At 45.0% G+C, this 21,206-nt stretch overlaps 2 protein-coding genes across 3 annotated transcripts in view; both read right to left on the reverse strand.

Moving 5' to 3' along the window:
• The window catches only part of XXYLT1 (xyloside xylosyltransferase 1), a 32,491-nt gene extending 22,744 nt beyond the window's left edge, over nucleotides 1–9,747 (reverse strand). Inside the window, exons 1-2 of the mRNA XM_083868303.1 lie at nucleotides 9,337–9,747; nucleotides 3,652–3,799 (exon numbers count right to left, since the gene is read on the reverse strand). Coding sequence (XP_083724429.1) covers nucleotides 3,652–3,799; nucleotides 9,337–9,732 — 544 coding nt within the window. The 5' untranslated portion in view covers nucleotides 9,733–9,747. The remainder of the gene's footprint in view (nucleotides 1–3,651; nucleotides 3,800–9,336) is intronic.
• Nucleotides 9,748–9,895: 148 nt separating this feature from the next.
• ACAP2 (ArfGAP with coiled-coil, ankyrin repeat and PH domains 2) overlaps nucleotides 9,896–21,206 on the reverse strand; it is a 63,898-nt gene continuing 52,587 nt past the window's right edge. For both annotated transcript variants that reach the window (XM_083868301.1, XM_083868302.1), the window contains exons 18-23: nucleotides 20,916–21,008; nucleotides 19,458–19,645; nucleotides 19,014–19,123; nucleotides 18,527–18,637; nucleotides 18,227–18,288; nucleotides 9,896–14,287 (exon numbers count right to left, since the gene is read on the reverse strand). In XM_083868301.1, the coding sequence (XP_083724427.1) occupies nucleotides 14,184–14,287; nucleotides 18,227–18,288; nucleotides 18,527–18,637; nucleotides 19,014–19,123; nucleotides 19,458–19,645; nucleotides 20,916–21,008 (668 nt within the window). In that variant the 3' untranslated portion in view covers nucleotides 9,896–14,183. The remainder of the gene's footprint in view (nucleotides 14,288–18,226; nucleotides 18,289–18,526; nucleotides 18,638–19,013; nucleotides 19,124–19,457; nucleotides 19,646–20,915; nucleotides 21,009–21,206) is intronic.

The following is a 21,206-nucleotide window of genomic DNA, read 5'->3' on the forward strand; positions in this document are numbered from 1 at the left end:
GAAGAGATGCAGCTGTTGGGAGAGCTGGGAGGAAAGTGCCCATGTCCCAGATGCTTCAGGCTTGATTGTGTGCTACTAACCAGCTGTTTGTACCAGCCAGGACAGTCTGCTACCTCCAATTTGTCAAATAGCATCTTCAGTCAAGTTCTGCTAAATAACCTCACTCCATGTGAAGCACAGTACTGTCAGCCAGGTTTCAGAGTCTCCTCTGAGCTAATGGACTCCACTCCTCTGTCTAGGTTGGCAGAGATAAGCCACAAAGCTGCTTCTGTGTCACGTCTCATTTTCCCTCTGCTCCTTATTCTCCCAAAGGGCCATCCTGCTGCAGCATCATCAGCAACACCAATGGAGCTGAACACCAAATGGCAGTTTTCAAAGCTCTACCCAAGCTGCTGGATGCTGCTGACTCTCCCTTGGCCCACCAGCTCCTGGTGGTCCTGAGGAAGACTACTTGTTGAATTAATTTTTCCTGAAAACTACCTGACTTGGGTCAAGAATGGGCACCAAGAGCTCCCAGCTTTCCCAGGCTGCCCTTCTGTCACCTCAGCTCCTCTGCCCCTCACTAGTGGCACCAGGAGTCTGTCCCCAGACCTTGCCTGCCAGACAGACCTGCTCAGACACTACTTCTTCATTTACCCATAAAAGGGTGATAAAAAGCTTGCTGGGCCCCCTGAAGTTACACAACTAAAATGACAAGTGATAGAGGGATCAAAGCCAGTCAGGAAGGAAGAGGTCCCCTCTGGAATGGCATACTGAAAAGGAAAGTGAAAAGGTCTGAGTCCTTGTTCTCCCTCCTCCTCTTTGCACTGCTCTGCAAATCTCAAGACCATTTCATGCTGGCATTGTCCTCATCCTGGCAGCTCCTGCTAAGCCTGAACTTGTTTGTCCTCTTTGTGTAACTTTCCCATCACTTCCCCCTTGCAGAACCATTCTGATGGATCAAGCACTGCTCCAGCTCCCTGGGCCTGGCCACACCACATTAAAATGGGATTTATGAGCCTTGAGCACAGACAAGAGTTATGCAGTCTGCACTTCTGCGTGCTGCATACCAACTCCCCAGCTGGTTTAAATCAGATTAACTCCACTGATGTAAGACATTTAAGGCAAGAGTGTTCCATGATTTACACCAGCTAAGAAGCTGTTATAATATAACTTGGCAGCTGCAGGTTTTAGATCTGAAGTTTTTTGGGCAAAGATCCCAAGTAACAGTAAATGACAGAGCAGCTGAGTGGCAAATCCCATTTACCCTCAGTGCAATGTGCATGCAGCCAGCATATGTCCCACAGAAGTCCCTAAAAAACCCCCAACAAACCTCGTGTTCAGTGTTCAGTGCCACTGGTCTGCAAAGTCAATGTTCCATCACGATCTATAAGTTCCAAACAAATCACTAAATCAGGATATGCGAAAATGCCTCTCTTCAAATAATGATATATTTGGTAAACTAAAGTCAGGCAATTTTAATACAAAGCTCATTTGCTACTGAAAAAAAACCCCCGTAGACTGATAAATGCAAAGCAACACACCTGAGAGTTTAATATTCAGATCAGGGCCTTCATTTCTGCTAGAGGATGCTCAAGCTTCCAATCAAATCTGGATTCCACAAAAAAGTGGTGCTAATGCTAGGGAGGCCAGATGTGCTTGGAGAGGTGCACAAAAAGACACAGCACTCAGGGCAGAACACAGCATTCAATGCAGAAGAAATGGCAAAGAAATGCACCAGAAGAAATGGTAATACTGCCTGAAGAAGAAGGTTTGGTCCTTTCTCCTCCAACTTAGCAAAGTGGCTCCTTCAGACCAGTAGATACTGGCTTGTCTGAGTCAGGAGGGCAGCAAGAGCCCAGTGCCATTCCCAAATCACCTTCAAGGCTGTCAGTGGGCAGCAGAGCTGCAGCCTTTCCTGATGCCTCTCGTTCAGTGCTGACACAGGGAGGGGCCAGTGAGCCCCGCCAGCCCCATAAATCACCAGGCACACAACACAGTAAACCTGACCTCCCCTGCAAGGGAAATATAAATCAGCTTTACTAGCAGCTTCTGAAACAAAAACTAAACTCGTTAAACTGTAAAAATGCCTCTTTAAACATCCTGTGCCCCAACAGACCACTGAAAGACCTGTCAGGCTGAGGGAGAGCAAACAAGCTTTCCAAGAGATGAGACACCTCATGGGTTGATGAACTGAGAAAAGGCATTTCAGACTGAGCAGCTTCTTGCTGGCAGGCAGCACAACAGGGATATCTTCAGCACACAGTAAAGACAGAGCACGGAATCAGGAGTGAATTAGCCAGCATTAATACCATCATTTGTATGCAGTGTGCTTCAAACTGTTCACAGTGCAGACAGCACCAGACACACACAAAATTACCCAAGTCTGAGGGAGAGCCAAGTAGAGCACATTTGCTGGAGCCCATACAGTAATGATCAGTGAGCTTGGATGGGACCTTCAGGGCCACCACTGCCCCACTGTTTAATGAGCTAGTGCAGGAAGGTCAGGCCAGGAGGACAACGGCAAGTCCACAAAGGAGAGAGGAAGCCTCACAAAGTGAGGAGAGGTAGGAGCTCCTGAGGAGACAAACTGGGACAGGACTCAGCAGGGGCACAGGGGAGGTATATCTGCTCACATCTCAGCAAGAGTGCACCTGACACCCATGGTAGGAAGTCTGCAGGGAGTATTAGAGCTGGGCAGACACTCCAGATGCCAAGGAAGCTGCCAGTGCCAGCAGTGCTAGCCCTGGGAACATGCACACATGCGGGAGCAGGCCACCATGGCATGACATCCACAAAGAGCTTTGAGAGGCTGGTTACCTCCTCCTGGGCCAGGGGCATGGCCAGGCAGGGTCCCGGGGCTCCTTGCACCACTGCCACCCTCAGCCTGCCATGCCCAGGGAGGACATGTGACCAGCACAGGAAGGGATGCTGCCATCACTGGTGTGTCAGGCCAGAGAGGCAGCTGACAGGGAGAGCCCAGGGACTAGCACTGGGAATGGACAAGTAGGGCTGCAAGAGCTCCAGCGAAGGGGTCTGGAGCCCAAGGACACAAAGCCCTACTTGTGCAACCAAAGACTAGACACCACACTAGTTCCAGAAGAGGCAACTGCACACAGCCAGGGGAGGAAAACGGCATCAGATGAGCCAAGCCCCTTCTGCCAGCTGCCTTGTTTCTCTGCAGAGTTCTTGTTTCTGCACTTGATAACAGCAGAGGCACAATAAGGAAACTTAAGTGATCAGTGGCTGCTAATCAGCAAAACTTTCCAAAAGCTCCCTAAAGCCAAGAGGAAAGACTCAACAACTACCCTCTGCTGATGCTCAAGAGTGCACAGCTACACCACAGACACACAGCACCTCTTTCTGCCGGCACCCCAAGGAGAAAGGGGTTGCAAACACACACAGAACAGGCCTGCTTGCTCCTATCTCACCTCTCCTATCATCTCAGGGCATAAAGGGAGCACCAGCTGCCATGTGACAAGGAGAACTTTCTGTCACTCATGCCAATAGAGATCTGGATGTGGTCTTAGACCAGTGAGTCCATCACTCTGCAGGAAGGAGCAGAATCCTAGGAGTCCATCTCAAAAGTTTATTAACTTTGTATTTCAAATAGCACCAGATAACATCTCTGTGCAGAAGAGAGAGGCTGGAGGCAGCACAGCAGAGACCTACCTTGGGGCATGATGCGATGCATTGCAACCGACAGGAAGAAGATGGAGTCGCTGTAGTAGGTCCCCGATCCAGCGCTGAAGTGTTTCTGCATGGCCTCAACGATGGGAAACAGCTTTTCTGTCAGCTCATTCACATCATGGACTATTACCTGGCAGAGACACCAGAGACACCACTCAACCGCTGCTTCTGGGGACAGGCCCTGCTCCAGCAGCCTTTGCTCAGCCCTCACCAGCACGGGATAGGGGGAGAGGCTGGTAAAGCATGAACAGTGCTGGTGGCACTGCAGCTGCACAAAGGGGCTTGGCTGCCCCAGCCCCTGCACATCCTCTTGATGCAAGAACTGGTCAAGTGCAGGGAAAGGAGAAGGGCTTTTACAGCCATTTTGTAACTGTAAGGTGGGCAGAGACTTGAATCCCCTCACACAACCAAGTGTGTTCCATGTTTTGAGCTACTTCTCTATTCTGTTCTCACTGCCTGATGCAAGCACATATCTGGTCTCCCATATGGAGTCCATCAGAAGAGGCAACAGTTTGCTCCAGGCTCTGGTATGCTGCTGTTTAGAGCCAAGCCAGACCACATCACTTACCCCGAGGACCAAGGCCTGCTCCCTGCTGGAGAGGCAGGCTGTGACAGGGTCAGGGACGCAGCCTGGATTTCCTGCTCCTCAGCCCAGCATGGAGGCAAGCTCTGCAGCACGTCCCAGCAGGGCTGCAGGGGGAAAGGGAGGACAGGCCACAGCACGCTGATGAAAATCCAAATATGAGGAGCTACAGCAGAGTCCAGCAACTTCTGTAGATGTATCTCAGCCTGCCTGTGCTGGTGCTCAGCCAGCACCACTCTGCATCCCTCAGCCCTGTGGGAGTCCATGCACCAGCACGGGCCCCAGCATGCCTGTGCCAGCTGTGGCTACGTCCCAGAAACAGTAGCAACCCCAAATGCACCCTGCCAGCTACTGAAATTTTACAAGCTTATAATTTATTTTGGTCAAAGTCCAATGAACAGGAACTTTCATGCAGCTCGTTATACCCACAGAAGGATATAGGTCACTGAATCACACAAGATAATGAGAGGGATTTTCAGGATAATTAAGAGAGATGAGAGACATGACCCTGGTGCAGATAAGGGGGAGTGCAGGAACTTGAGTGTGGAGACTTGAGGTCGTGCCGCCTTCTTCAGGTCAGGAAAAGCAGGAAAAGCCCTGCTGGAACTAAAGTCCAGTGAGGACATGACATTGCAGCAGTACTTGAATTCTGGACAGGGGAACCTATCACCCTTGTTTGAGGGATATCAAGACACTTCCACAAGCTGGGCTTACCTTCAGCAGGGAACATAAACCATAATCTTTGTACGTCCCTTTCAAACGAAACTATTTCAATGGTTCTACAGTTTCAGTTTTTTCCCTACTAAAACTTCATCTGCTTAAGAACAAGGGGCCCTGCATTATATACTTAAAAATGCAAGATAGAGCACTTGATTTTTTAATTTTTTTTTTTTTAATTAGAAGAAAACCTAATCCAAGCCAAATGCTTCAAAGGAGAAGGTGGCTCTGGAGCCTGTGCTGGTGCAATGACCATCCTCTCTGCGGGGTGCACAAGGGGCTGCAATGATGCTCAGCAAGGCTGGTGCAGAGATCGAGGCAGTGAGCAGTCTGGAGCTTCTTCCTCCCACAGCTTTTTGCAGAGCACATTGCTCAGACCAAGGTGCTCTCACAGCAGAGTGGAGCTCACCTGATGTAGGGTTGTGCTCACGGCATCCACCACAGGCTGAACACAGCGAGGTGATGGGCCTGTCCTGGCACTGGCAGGATGGCTGAGCCCACGGCAGGGCGCTGCTGGAGGACAGGCACAGCTGAGGCCCTGTGGCCCCGTCCTGGGGAGGGCACCCTAAACCCACGCTTGGCCCCTGGCCCTTGCTGTCAGCCAGGTGCTGCAGGAGCCCTGGCACAGGCTCCGTGGCCAGCACATCCCTCGGCGGGGCGGCCCCGCTGCCGCTGTCCTGCCTGCTGGGCTCGAAGCCAAGGCCTGCAGCAGAACAGCAGGAAAAACACAGAACAACGCGTACCAGGAAAGTGCACTGGGAGAGCTCATCAGCAGCCACACCTGGCTTTGCATAGCACAGCACAGTCCCCAGGACACTGCAGGAGAGGAAACACTGTTACCATTAGGCAGCACCACACCCCAGCCCTGCCGAGCTGCAGGATCGGTTGCATGGCCATTGCAGTGTCAGCAACCACGCTGAGCAGGACAGCAGCCACCCCAGATGACCAAATAAGCAAACCACCACTATTCTCCAGGTGCAAAGGAACTGACAGTCTGTTTGTGAAACTGAGCACTACCAGCACAGGGCTGTGCTATGCTCTGTTCCCAGCCCAGCTTGAGAGGGGCAGTTTTGGGGTCTAGCTAGACTGGAGAAGCATAGAAGACCACCCTTCTGCATCCAGCAAAGGCAGCCAGAGGTGTGTACAGTACGTAGGAAAGTGGGAAAAATGTCAAACCAATTCCAGTCACCTCTGAAGTGAGCACACTGCCAAGCACCAGTGGACAAAAGTTACAGGAGAAATACTCCTGAAACTCCAGACACAGCCTCATCTGCCTTTCCATTCCTGCCAGAGAAAACAGGAAAACATGTCTTTAGCCCACCCTTTTGTACTTCTGCAAAGAAAACTCCTGAGCAGCTGAATTTTGCTCCTGCAGCCACAGGCCAGGCAGCCTCTCTGGGACTGTGAAGGCTTCTTCCCTTCTCATTGCTGATTTAGCACAGCTTGTTGATCTGCTGCTAATTTTGTACTTCATTATTTATTTGTGTAACAGCTCTCAGTAAATCCCTGTAGCTAAATCCGACCACGTTTGCTGAGGACATTAAGTAAAGTTCTAAGTGTTTCCTGTCCAAGCAGAGTTTTATAAACACACGTCCCGCATTGATAAAAGACCCTTTCTACTGATTCACTAGGAAAAAATAACCTGCATTTCTTTTCCCTTTAACTTTCCCTCCTTCCCATGTTGATCATCCTCACAGGTCTCCATAAGTATGGGGTGAAGGCAGCCCAGTTCCATCCACGCCAGCAGCATCCTTTCTGAAGCTCATCTGAACAGGAAACCAGGATGAGCAAAGAGCTGAACGTGTGGTTCGTGTTATTACGGCAGGGAAATGGAATCAATAATAGATAGGAATTGCACAAGAGCCCGGAGTGGCAGGAGACGGGGCGAGCCGGTGCTCTGTGTAAGCAGTGTCAGCCGAGGCCGGCCCAGGCTCGCTGCCGGGCTCCTCCCGCTGGCCGGGGGTCGGGAGAGGCTACAGAGCTCCCCTGCCATCCGTGTGCGGGCCGTGCTCTCTGACTGCTGTCACAAGCCCCGGTGGGAGCCCCCCGAGGCCCCGCACGGGCGGGACGGCCCCGGGCTGGGTCCGCCCTCCGCCTCCCGCCGCACGGGCGGAGCATGAGCGCCCCCTGCCGCCTGCGCCCGGCTGCACATCTGGGACACATCTGGGACACATCTGCACGGCCAGTGGGGGCCACTGCCCGCGCCCGGACAGCCCTGCCCTGCCGGGAGCGTCCAGTGCCTAAGCTGCCCCCACACACCCAGTGCCCGCGCCCCACGGCCCCTCTGCCCTCACTCTCTGCACAGTCCCCGGGCTGCAGCCGGTCGCTTCGGTCTCCAGGAGACTTGGAAAGTTACCGAATCTGCCTAGGGTGAGAGAAAAGCTGCCCACAACCTTCCCCAAAGGTTACGATCCATGTCTCGCCCTGGGCTTCACTTGAACAGAGGAGCCAACTGAGCCCACATTTTCTAGGATGGGAGGGCAAAGGCAGCTCCAAAAACGGGGCCTGAATCATTTCCTCATGAAGAAAAGGTAAAATTCAGGCGGTTTTATCAGTCCTGCCTCAGTGGCTCCAGCTGCCCCCTGAGCACTTTATCAAGCCTTATATCTGGGCCTGTGCTGGGGAAACAGCATAAGAACCAGGAGAGTGTTCTGCACACACCAAGAGGAGCAGGAAATGAGAGGTCTCAGGGTAGAGATGGGTTACTGCTGGAGCGACCTGAGCATCAGGATCAATCATCCTTAACATTTTAGCAGGAGCACCAGAACTCCAAGTTAGGCATAAGTTTCCTGCTGGTAAGAGGAAGGGAGTAGGCTACAACAAGAATAAAGAGATGCTGTCACCTGCTGGCGTACCAGAAACTGGCACAGGATTAGGACAAGGCTGCACACTTGAGAAGCAGAACAGTTTCTGCTCTGTACCTAAAAGCAGAGAAATGGACTGGTCCAAAACATACTGGCAACCATAGGCTAGCCAGTGAAACCAGGGTACATCAGGCTCTGTCAGGAAAGAGAGAAGCAGCTGTCCCCCTGAGCAGATCTCAGTGAGGTCCCACCTGAGGCCTCCAGATCATGCTGCCTGCTTACACCCAGGAGACCAGTTCTGGTGCCAGACACACTCACCAAGCCATGAGACAGGTTTCACTGGGACTCCACAGGCACCTACAAACAGGGGCCCATCCACAATAGACAATTAATTTCAAGCCTCCAACTCCCAGACCATGTTGCTCTGGAGAAATGAGGCTGGCAAGGCTCCCTGCTGAGAAGTGTGTTTCCCAGAGAGGCAAATGGCAGTAAGGCAGCCACCCACACAAAGGGGTGACTGCAAGGGATGGCCACACCATGGTGGCCTGGGGGTCCTCCCACTCCAGGGGACATAAAACCACAAATCTGGGTTGGGCTGTTGCACCACATCACTGCACCATCATGGGGCAGTCCATGCATCCTGCTGTGGAGTGCAGGAATCCTCCCAAGGGAGCTCTGTGTGGTGGGTCTCCCATCAAGGGTACATGACCTGACTGAGGACCAGCACTAAGAAAAGACTTGTTTAAAGAAAATGAGTGGTAGAATTATTTACCAGGAAAGTGTCTCTATGAAAAATGTTAACACTTCTAGTTACAGCTTGGCAGAGTTCAGCTAATATGAAATACATCACTTATAAGCAATAAAAGTTACAGCTGTACTAGAGGATGCTTTCAAGCAATGCTCTGCAGCAGCACCTCAGGACAGGAGAGTCAGGTTACCTGGAATCTCTGAACTCAACATCCCTCCAGTTTTCAGACACCTGTTTAATGCAAAGGAAAGCCTGACTTTGCATAAACTACACTGGCTGTGGATTGGGGAGGCAGAACCACTTCCCTGGCAGAAGGACCATTCGCATGCGGATGCACTCCAGCCCCTGCAGGCTGTCCATTCCTGCTTTCGAGAGCCACTAGCAGCGGGCCAACCTTCTCTCCTGATCGGGAAACCATCGAGATACGAGCACACGTGGTCCTTATGTCGAGACGCTGACGCGGGACTAACAGGGGCTGCAGGAGAGCAGCACTACTTAGAGCAACAGCTGCTCTCCAGCACAGGTGCTGTGCCAGAGGTGTTCCCAGGCCACGCTGCCGCCCTTACCCAGCTGGGAATCAGTCACTGACTGCACCAGGATCTCCAGGCAGGGAGCAGCGATGGGGATAAGCCCCTCCAAGACTCCCGAGACTGGGGAGCAGTGGGAGCGAACGGCTCTGCTGGGAGGCGGCAGACGGGCAGTGAGCTGCGGGAGCTCCTCCCCGCCGGGCCGCAGCTCCCGGAGTCCCGCGGGGAGATGGCACAGGACACCCCGGCAGGGCAGAGCCCCCGGCCCGCCCCCGGCCCCCCGCGCACCTGGTGGCGGAAGGCGGCTCCGCGCAGCAGGTCCCGCAGCAGCCCGAGGCCGATGTCGCGGCTGGCGCCCTCGGTGACGAGGTGGAGGTGCAGCACCTCGGCGGCGCGCAGGCGGCCGTGCCGCAGCAGCGAGCGCAGCGCGGCCTGCGCCTTGTCCCGCAGCGCGGGGTTGCGCTCCGCCTTGGTGAACATCCACAGGAGGTGCAGCCCGCGGGGGCCCGGCCCGTCCGGGGCGGGCGGCGTGGCGCGGAGGCGGCGGGTGGCGCTGGAGAAGGTCTCGCCGCCGCCGCCCAGGTAGTAGAAGGCGCAGACGGCCAGGGCCGCGGCGGCGGCGAGGGCGGCGGGCTGAGGGCAGCGGGCCCAGCCCCGGCGCGCCGGGCCCCGCAGCGCCGCCATGGCGGCCCGGCCCGCCCCACGGCAGGGCGGGGATGGACGGGCCGGGAGGGGCCGCCCCCGCACAGCGACACGCCACACAAACTGCACGCCAGGTTTGCATACAAAGGCTACAGCCGTACATAACGCCAGGGAGCGCGGGGGATACAGTCTGTACAGTTACAGCTTAAGGAGGGGAAGGGTTTTGTACATTTTACTGCTGGAATGCTTTAAAAAACACCGAGTACAGAGGAACGCGCGGAGAAAAAAAAAAAAAAAAAAAAAAGTTCATGATTTCGGTCTTCTTGAGGAAACGATGATTTCTTGGCGATTTCTGTCAAAACGTGGAAAACTTAGGCTAACAGAAAAGTGAGTGGAATTTTTCCTCCTCTATCATCTCCTTCCATGGGAAGAGAAACAAGAAAATACTGTATGCAGAAAGATAAAGCAAGTATATGAAAGGGTATATACCAAAGTGGTACACTCATCCTTTTCCCCAGTAGTGCCTTTCCAGAGTCGTCCCTGTTTGAACATCGTGCCTTTGTGTAGCACAGGAGCGAGGCATGTTGGCTGTCAGACTGCACAAGTCATAAACTCTAACTTGGGAAAAAGTGTCCATAATGAATGGGGCAGATTGTAGCCTGAAACATTGATTCTCAAAATACTTTGTGTATTGAAGAATCAGAATAATCAGCTCAGTCCTTTTGACACTGTGAAAATATCATGTCCTTTGTACTTACATATTATTATTTGCATTTTCATCACAGGGTCATTTCATAGTCACTGTGTTATTTGAGATTCTCAAGATGAAGCAGCAGAGGTAACATCCACAATTTAAAACAGATGGCTGCAGAGGAGCACTGAAGTCCTGGAAACATGATGTCAACCCTCTGCTTGTTCTAGTTCTCACCTTTTTAGTTTATGCTCTATCCAGGAGACCTAGTAATTTGGACGACATGTGTACTGATGTCATAATGCAAAACAGGAGAAACTTCCTCTTGTACAGGTATTTTCTGACAGTTGGAAGGTCTGGTTGCATTTTCTAAAACTATTTCAGCTCAGTATGCAAACAAGTCAAATATAAAACCCCACAGAGTGAAAAATGCAATATTGATACAGGATCTCTTAGCACTCTAACATTAAAAGCCACAAATGGTACAATCCAATATCTCCAAAATCAGTGGAAAGACTGGCACTGATTTCAACAACTTCCTGGATCAGGTCCTAATGGGCAGAGAGGCTGAAGTCCACAATGTACTAATGAGCACCTGGAACACTCATCCATCAGATTGCAATGTGGGCTGTTTGTGAAAGCAAAGAAATACCTGGACCATCTACCACCTTCACCCAAATTCATAGAACAAATTTCAACTAACACAGGTAGTGGCATAATTCAGTATGATAATTCAGAAATTTAAGTTTATATGCACTGTACTGACACTAACATAAAACATGATACCTTCATGAACAGTCAAAACAATTGATATCACTAATGAGCCACCACAGACACTATTTTAATCAACATGCAATGGACTTAAATTGCACCTCTGAAATAAAGATGCATTAGAATGTAAGTTGAGTTCCCCAACATTTGTTGTTCCAGAAGACTTTTGTAACACATTACCTATATATAGGAAAGATAGTATACTATCCTTCAATGGGCTACATAATATAGCAAATTACTAAAAATCCATGTGAAAGATGGTTTTAAAATGTGTTAGAAATCTTCTGCTTTGTCCCTCACTACTGTATGTCATACCTACAGAGAAACATGAATTGGAATTTAACCTTTTCATTGCCCGGTACAAAGTACAATATATTAATCTACACTAGAACCTTACTGTCTACTATTCCACTTCGGCTCAGTTTGTAACAGAAGTGGAAGTTTCCTAATGTTACTGAGCAAAATATTAACATGAATCAAAACTCGATATCCAGATCTTCAGAGCTGTGGTGATAATCACACTGCTGGGGGCTGAATCCTGTGAGTCCCAGAGGCCCTGGAACACGGGGCCTGCCAGAGCCTGGTGAGACTGAGCCATCAAACTTAATGGTACATACATTTCTGCTGATAAGCAGAAATGTTACCATTGCACCTGACCTGAAAAAGGCTTTAACTGAGTGCAGTTTATACTGGACATCCCATCATACCTGAAAGGACAGGGGAACAAGGCTGAGGATCACAACTGACACACCTACTTCCAAAGCCATTACAACTCCAATGATCCTGAGAAGTCAAATCAGGTGTGATTCACCCTTTAGCACAGACAGACTGATACTGATTCCTCGACAGATGAGAGTCAGGAATGCAACACATGGACATGTAGAGCTACAGGGGAGCAAATTTTTAGTCTAGAGAAGTTATTCTGCACAATTTGTCGCAGAGATTTTGTGGTCAAGGAGGAAATCACCAGTGGAGATTTGAAATAAGTCTCTCAGACGTTTTTTTCCAGCAGCCTGGACTGACATAGCAATTATGCCACTAAGCTTTAGGCAGCTTTACATTCCAGCCAATCACACTATACACTGCCTGCCAGCCAGGCTGGGAAAGACTGACATTTAAAAAAAACCTATATCTAAGGTGTGTATTATACAGTAATATCTTACATTGTCCCATCTGTACACCAGGAATCTTACTTTCTCTAAGATCTACTAAAACACCCATTTGCTGGTAAATACTGCTAATTTAGGAAGTACATTATCATTTCATAGGCAGCTATTTAAAAACCAGCTTACTAAAAAATACTGCTTACAGGTGATATCCTTAAGTTTCTTATTATTCAGACTAAATGCACACTTTAAATGGGCAGAATCTGCTTTTCCTACCATAATTAGACCACATACAAAGCAAGAACTGTCTTGTAAGATTTGTCTGCTTGGAAATAAAATCCACTGGACAATTCTACAACACTACTAATTTTGTAGCAATAATAATATGCAGATCTGATACATTATTACACATTTGATGCAAAATGATATATGTTTGAAATACCTTCTTAAAACTGAACATGCCAGAACATTTAGCTTTACCATAGTTTAAAGATTTCAATTTGTTTTATTCCAGTTTTGCTAATCTTTCTATGGAGAAAAGCCAATTCATTCCTAAATACACTTAAACAGCAGGTTAACATAATGCCACAGCTATTAGGATTACTGAAAACTTGATACTATGTCACCTAAAAACTCTGCTTAAAGTTGTCTCCATAGAGCAGACAAATAGAGGATAAAAAATTGCATCTGCTGGTTTAGGAAGATTATTATCTAGGTATAAATAACATGATATAGAAGCATATATCTAGAGACACCATTTATACATGCACAAGGGCAGAGTGGGGGTTACTACTGAATAAAACAAATTGTCTTGCTGCCCTCACAACACAGGTGGAGACTGTGCTCATTCATTACTTGACAAATATGTGCACTGAAATTCTAGTTTTTCTTGTGCTCACCTTAGTTTAGACAACACATAAACATACACATCATTGCAAATTATGAAAGGGCTACTGATTCCTGATAGAAAGGATTGGCTGCCCTAAATTTAGAGTGGCTGCAAGACATGAGACTTGTATACTGAGCTTAGGGCTATTAGTGAGAACAGCAAAAAGTAGAAACAGCCTTTGTACAACTATTCTACACAAACTTTGTTGGCTCAGTATTTACTTTCATGTCTCAAATTTCAAGTTTTCATGTCAAAATACTAGAAACAAACCCCACATCATGTCCAAAAGGATTAAGTTTATTTTTCACGAAAGGTTCCACATGCTCATTTAGAAGGATACTTGCTGCACTGAAAGTTTAATTTAAGAGGAAAAGAAAAAGAAAAAAAGAGGAAAATGGACTCTTAGGAATTTGGTCCCCAGGATATATCCCTTTGTGACTGACCTGCAGTCACCAGCATAAAGGCCAGCCTGGTGCTAGAGCTTCCACTGTGAAAGAGCTTGCAAAAGAGCAGGAGTTATCACATCTGTTATGAACAGCCTACCTCTAACCAGAGTCAGTGTGGGAACAAGAGAATCTGTTGAGTTGCAGTCCCACAAATGGAAGGACAACTCAGTAAGTCATTACCCAATTTCCCTTCCAAACAGTCCCAGAAAATGCAACCCAGACCTTCTTGTCAGAGGCACATTATTCCTTATGACAGCGGGGGGCAGATGGCAGTGGGTGGCTCTGGGTGGCCGAGGTGTGTGACCACACTGCAGTGGGAGAGCCGCGCTCTGCCAGCCCCGCCGGGCGTGTGACAGGGGCTGCCTCACACTGAGCTGGAGGTACTCAGGGGCTTGAAACATCTTCAGCTGCTGAGGTATGTGTACTGTAGAACATAAACCAACTCATACATTTCCCCAGCTACCACAATCTAAAGCTACATTGGAGTGGTCATTTTATCCAAACTACCTAACAAAATGTGTACAATTCATTCTGTTAAAGTAAAAAAAAGACTTGCACTATAAGCTTCAGGTTCTTTTCCTTCTTGACACTTAAGACTTCTGGGAATCTGACTGCTGGAAGCGGTTTAACTTCTCTGGATTATTTGATGCCATTTGAGAAAAGTCACGAAAAATGTCCTGATAAATTTCATCTCCTAGGTAGAAAAGAAAAAGGAAACAGTTTTAAACATTTGTAATAGTCAACATCACCCACCATTGCACAAATGCCCTACTGTGCTATCAATTACTGTGTAACACTTATTCATGTATGAAGACTGCTTCTAGATGGAGTGATGCTGATGTAAACTCTGAGGGACTGGTTACTTGCATGCATGTTCTGTAGAAGCAAGTTAAACAAAACCAAAACTATACCTGAAATAGTACCTCACAGGCAGCCACACAGAGGAAAGTTCAGAGTTAGAAAGGAAAAGTTAAAGTACTTTAAAGCAACTTAAAAAGAAAAAATATTTATTAGCCACTAAAGAATAAAATCCTTGGTTTTGCAAGGAACTAACCAAGATTCTCTACAGAAAAATAGAATTATGGCATAAATAAAGATTTACTTGGAAACAGAGATCAGAATTCTTACAGCCAAACAGAACTGTCCATGAAAGAAACAATCAGCAAGCAATAATATATATATTAAAAAAAGCAAACTTTAAGTAGATAAATTATTGTCCATAAATTATTTTGGTCTATTACTTCAGCAAAAATAAAATTTTTACATTCATTTCATCTACATCTTTCATTACATTTTTCAGTTGGATCTATAAGCACAATGCTACTTCCCCTAAAAAATCTTTTTGTTTTTTTTTAGTCTTCACCCTTTGTGCTCAAACACAACCCTTCTACTAGAACATGCTCCAAAATGTGTTCCTCCCCCTCCCTGTCTACACAGGAAAGCACATTCAGGAGTGATTACTTCTTGAGTCATTGCCAAGTCATTCTTTTACCACTTTAAAATGGACATTTTTTCATTCATTTTCACTTTTTTTCATCTGTTGGAGCATTTTGGGCCTTGAGTTCAAATTGTTTTATAACAGTAACCATACCCTTTTATCTTTCATCTAAAAGGGATTAAATGCATGAAACATTGGGTCAGGTCAGGAGCTATGCAGCCATCCAAATTTTAGAGTCCTCCCAACACAGATGGCCACACAGGACACAAGATCCCAGCACTACTGTTTCTTGCTGACAGCTTGATTAATAGCATGACAAGAAATCAACCCAAAATCTCTCTCATCACGTAACATTGAATATGAAGATTTTTTTTTCCTAACATGATTGTGGAAGAAAAGAATGTTTTTGTGCTTAAAAGTTTGCACTACTGGGAAAAGTTACATTGTTTTGTTTTTCAATTTTTTAATGCACGTTTTCAACGTTAAAGCTATTATTCTTTTGGAGATGAGACTCCATTCTTTTAAAAACACTTTCACAAATAATAACTGACCTTCCAGAAATATTCAACATGGCAGTAAACACAATACTTCCCAGACTTTAAAAGATGAATACATTCAATACTGCTCTACTAGGGAAAGTCAGTTCTAGAGAAATTCCCTTTTGGTTTTCAGATTTAATTTCAAGTATAGTGTCCCTGCCCATGGCAGGGGGGTTGGAACTAGATGATCTTTAAGGTCCCTTCCAACCCAAATCATTCAGTGATTCTGTGTTCTAGAGATGAAGCAGGCACAGGACAGGTTTTATTGTAACAGCTTGTGAGAACTGCTTGCTCTGGGAGAACAGCACAGAATGGAGCTGTAACATTCACCAAAAGAACAGCTACGAAGGGCAAAAGCAGAATTAGGCTTCTGTGATTAAAGCAATTATGCTTTTAATACAGAAGTGGGTTTCACTGGTGAACAAGAACTGCAGTTCAAGTTGCCACACCTAGTTCTTTCAAATTAACTTGAAAGAAAACAAAGCTATTTTTGCAAGATACATTGTGGCTCTGGCTTTATCTCTATTACATAACAAAAATATTACATACAAAAATAGACTAAAATAAAGTGCCCCTTTAGTTTGTATGTTGCATTAAAATGCTTAATACTGTAAACCTTATCATTATTTTAAAATTCTACTTTAAAATTGAATTCCGGAAGTTCCCTTTCCAAGCAATGTTTTCCCTAAAGTGCAGATTCTATGTACAAAAATACTGTAACACTGCTTTACCATTTAACACCAGAGTAACTCAAAAGGCACACATCATACATTCAAGAAAAGGTAGGAAGAAAAAGTAGCAATGCTAATATCAAAGAGTTAGCAAGACGTACTGTAGCACCAGGAGATGAGCACTCAAGTATTATACAGAAACAGTACTACGGTGCATATGGCTTCTACCACCAGAAATAACCTTTTAAAGCTGGTTTCAGCTAGTTCCCATTCCAGAAATGTTTTGGAAGACCAACTGTACCTTGCAGCGTAATATATTCATTCTCTCAGTAGCACATACCAGCCATATATATTTAAATTATAACTTTTGATGCCATTAGCTACAGGAGCACTTGTTTATCAGCTGCATTGCTAGAGCTGAGAAATAGGCAGTTGGCTTCATTCTGATGACAGCAAACTCATATAATGATATTTACCCTCACATAGCTACCAGCAAATATACAATTGTCTTGAAAACTCTTATTCTCTTTTAGAATCATAATTTTGGAACACTGGAGTTCTAAAGTAAGGGTAGTGCAGATAATTTAACAGGTATTTGCAGTGAAAAAGACCTGCATCCCTCAAAACCACAGAAAGATGTGACATCTCATGACAGCAGACAGGTTTTGTGCTTACACTGACACAACCCTTCTATAGCAGACACAAACATTCAAAACACTCAAATACTAACTCCAACTTTAAAAGAGACTTCAACAAGTAACAGAGTGAAGGGGGCAGAGCTGTGCTATCCAAACATACATTAAGTTCTCCTGGCTGGGACTCTGTGCTACAGCTTAGGCATTCATTTCAGAAGTTATTCTAATGAAAGCCTCCCCATGATTCTGGGCAAGCTCTGCCTGTTGTGGCAAATCTACTCTTCACTGTCAATCTCACCTTACCACCTGTAAAGGATCTGGATCAGATTGCATCAATTGCAGTTTCTAGATTCTACTGCTCCAATCTGGTAACATCCCCCCTGTCTAATCCTCATGAATCAATGGAAAACATAAAAGGAGCTTTATAGGAGTGAACTGAGAGAACTCAGCACTCAACCTGAAAAATAAGGTTCACCTTTCACTTCTGCCAGGAATAGCAGGGTGTTTTGAGCTAACTTCACAATCAAGTGTGCCTTCATTATTGGTATTTGCATTACATTGAGTTACCTTCCTATGGAAGCAAATATCACATCAGAACATGGTGAAAATTAGGAATGAGTGCCTGAGAATAAAGTTGCACGTATGCATTGAATATGATTTGTTACTTTCCTGCTGGGGTTGGCTCAAGTATCTGCCAGCTTCTATTTGTTTTTTAAACAAACAGAAAGAAACTATGCATACAAAAATACATACTTAAGAATGACTTTTTGTTTCTTATTAATATCTTACCAAATAAAAATATTTAAAAATAAAATTTAAGGAAATAATACTTTCCTGTCTGGAGTCAGTTTGAAATATATGATGTACATATTTTACATTGGTGTGCAAGCATTTTTTTCTTAAAAAAAAAGAAAAAGCAGACCATTCTACAAGAAGGAGAATGGTGTCTTGGAATAAGATGAACTTTTCAACTGTCTCTGAGCAAGCTGAGTCAGAAAGCTGCTACTAAATAATGTCAGGTAAATCCTAACATTACACAAATGTCAATGGAACAGCAATAGGAGAAAATTGAGGAGAACTACCAGCAAAATAGGGTGGTCATGGCTGTGGTAACACACTGCTATAATAATGTTCTTTAAACAGTCTCCTTTTAAGTTCTCTAAGTACTCTGACAAAGTCACACCACTGAATTTCAATGAAGCTTTAGAATGTGTTGGTTAATAAAAAACAGTATTGTATGAAGCAATCTTAAATTTTTCCTCAGACACTAGGAGTCTAATTGTAAACTGATAAATTCCTGTATACACTTCTTATACTGCATTTCAGTGTGGTTATTAGTAGAGTATTGACCTGGCTGCCCATAGAGTCCTTCTGATTCTCGCATTTCTTCATTCATCCTCGCTAAACGCAACCTGCCATTCAGAAAACAAAAGGAACAATGTCATCTTTAAAGCACAAAAGCTACAATGCAAGACCTACAATGCTCTCCTGAATCTCATCAAAGAGCTCAGCTACGGATAGAGTATTTTGATTTTTCTTTTGTTCCCCCGTGTTTCTATGTAAAGGAATTTTGACATTTCTTGTATTTTTAACTTGAAACAGAATAGCAAAATCTAAGTTATCTAGTCACAAACAGAATGTACAACTTACAGTGTTACAATATCTGCATTTGCAGCTTCCACTGCTATACTTAATGGATCTTTCCCATCTTCATCCGTGGCATGCTGGTTTGCTCCTCGTTTTAGAAATAAGCACACTTGCCTGTTTAGAAAAAAAACATTGAAGAATATTTTTGACAATAAAGAAGAAAAGCTAATAAAGTCAAGCTAGATACAATATATTTAGCTTAAATCACCAAAAGTCTCATATATATATCAAACTTGTGCAGTTCATCTAGAACAAGTTAACAGAGTAGTAAGCAAACCATTTATTTAATCCACATTAGAAAACGTGTGTTTTGCTAGTGGATGAGACTGCTAAATCAGAATATTATTTCCTCTCTCACAACCAGAACTTTAGAAAAACTTCTATCACTTGAAATAATATTAAAATGTCAGAATATCTGGGGCAATGAAGAAACTTCACATGAACAACTACAAAAGAATGGCCATGTACAAATTGTGGAGCAGTGAGTTACCCAGTGTGTCCTAGAACTGTGGCATGGTGCAGGGGCCCCCTTCCTTTCATGTCTCGGATGTTCACATTGGCACCATTCTGCAGCAAAAATTCACAAGTAACCAATGAACCCTATGGAATCAAAACAAAGAAAAATCTCAGCACCAGATCTCTAGAATCAAAACAAACCTCTTCTGCCTTCTCACCACTGAGCCACCTGGCAAAGGAAACAAAAGGGAGCTGCTTCCATATCAATTTTAAACACTACTAGGACATAGAATTCCAAACAAAGAATTAACAGAAAAAGAATATTTCAGAAACAACTCTGAAAAAATACTGTAAACACAACTTCAGCATCACATTATCATTCATTAGGGAAGCAAGCAGCTCAAAAGGAACAGTGACACAGAAATATCATTATTTCCCTTGCTCTCCTCCCCCATCACCACTGCTGTGTATCACATACCCCTCGCACTGCTTGAATGAGTGGTGTTGCTTTGTTTTCATCCACGTTGACCCAGTTTACTTCAGCTCCATGAGCCAAGGCTTCTGCCATGTGAGGAAGGTTTTTCTCAAAGGCAGCTTGATACAACCGCAATCCTGGACTAGGCTGCTTGGAGTCACAGAACACTGGAGACTCTTGCTTGTCTCCTTCTAAAAAGAAAAAAAAATTGCTTACCTAATCTCTGCTTTTACAAGGTACCTCTTGGAATTCTGATCAAAACATCATTTATCTGGCAGTAAGTAGCTCAGCTTTTGCAGAATGCTATATATTGTTGCCCCATTCTGCCAGGTGAATGCACAAATGCCTTTAGCTCCAGCATTCAGGCACAATCCCTTCCCAGAACTATTAGTGCACAGAAAACATTCTCTCCACATTACTGGCACATGTGTATATACTTCAATCCACATATTCCATGCAATTTCTAAGAAATTGTTTAAGGCTTGGAATGTGTTTTACTGTAAACTGCAAGATAGGAATAAAACACATCTTCTGCAGAGATGTATTCATACAAATATATCTTTATCTGCAACACCTGAGGCTAATACTGTTCTGACCTAATTTTTGTTAATAGATACCACTGTCTTTTAACAATTACTTCCTGTGGCTATTATCTTTTGGACTAAAGCATAATCTTTCTCTTCATCTCAGTAACGGTTATATGGAGTGAAGTCTGGGACATAAAGATGTTGTTACCTAAAAGCTTTTGTGAGTTACAGCATCATAAATATTTCTACAGCATAATCAAAAAAGATCCACGCCACATGCTGCCTGCCTGCAATAACACTTGTGAACTACTGGATTTACAACATACTTCAAAAGAGTACTTTGATGTAGAAGAATAAGTCTGCTTTATAAATAAATGTTTTGGAAATTTTGAGAAGCCATACTCAATATATCTGTCAGAACAGCATGCTATAATGAGCAAATAACTTAATTCATCAACGTACAGAACTTCTGAGTTAAGAGAATGATATTTAAAGACTTGGTCAATTCCACATAAATAAGAAATGGAAAAATTAAGCAAGAATGCACAAATAACACATAAAAGCCTATTATTTGCGACTCAAGAGGAATTCTAGCTCTGTGGATTTATTTATTTATTAAAAGATCATGCCCTTCTGTGGAGACTTGTCTTTCTCGAAATGCAGCATTTCTCTATCTGCAAAAAAATCAGTGTTTTGGGATCAGTCTCACTTGGCTGGAAAAAAAACATAGTTCTTTTAACCATTCAGAAGGATTAAATGTCATTTTTGGTAGCAAGCCTAAAGGAAAGATCACTCAGGCAAATTTTACCCTTGCTAAAAGCATTTCAACCAGGATAGCAGACATGAATTATATTACCAAGCATTAATCTTTTTTACAAAAACAAATGCTGCCAAGTGATTAAATTTTCATCTTAAAGTGCAAAGCCTAACACACCTGCTTCATACAAACTGTTGGCTGATATGGTAGAGGCAAGGTGTTCTCTGCTGTCATCAGTGCTTGGCTGGATCCCACTGTCACTGCTTCGGACTGTGTTGGGGAGAAACTGCAATTACTATGCAGAGCTGAAGCTACCTGCTCCTCACAGATACCATGATAATAATGCAAGCTCTTATACTTGGTCCTGAACACAATTTAAAAAAAATGGCTTGTTCTTGTTCAATATTCTTAATGTATCCATAGAAAACGATGAAGTCACATTTTGTAACCACAATAATAATAAATGTC

Source organism: Zosterops lateralis (assembly GCF_965231275.1).
Source record: "Zosterops lateralis genome assembly, chromosome: 10".
Taxonomy (NCBI): domain Eukaryota; kingdom Metazoa; phylum Chordata; class Aves; order Passeriformes; family Zosteropidae; genus Zosterops; species Zosterops lateralis.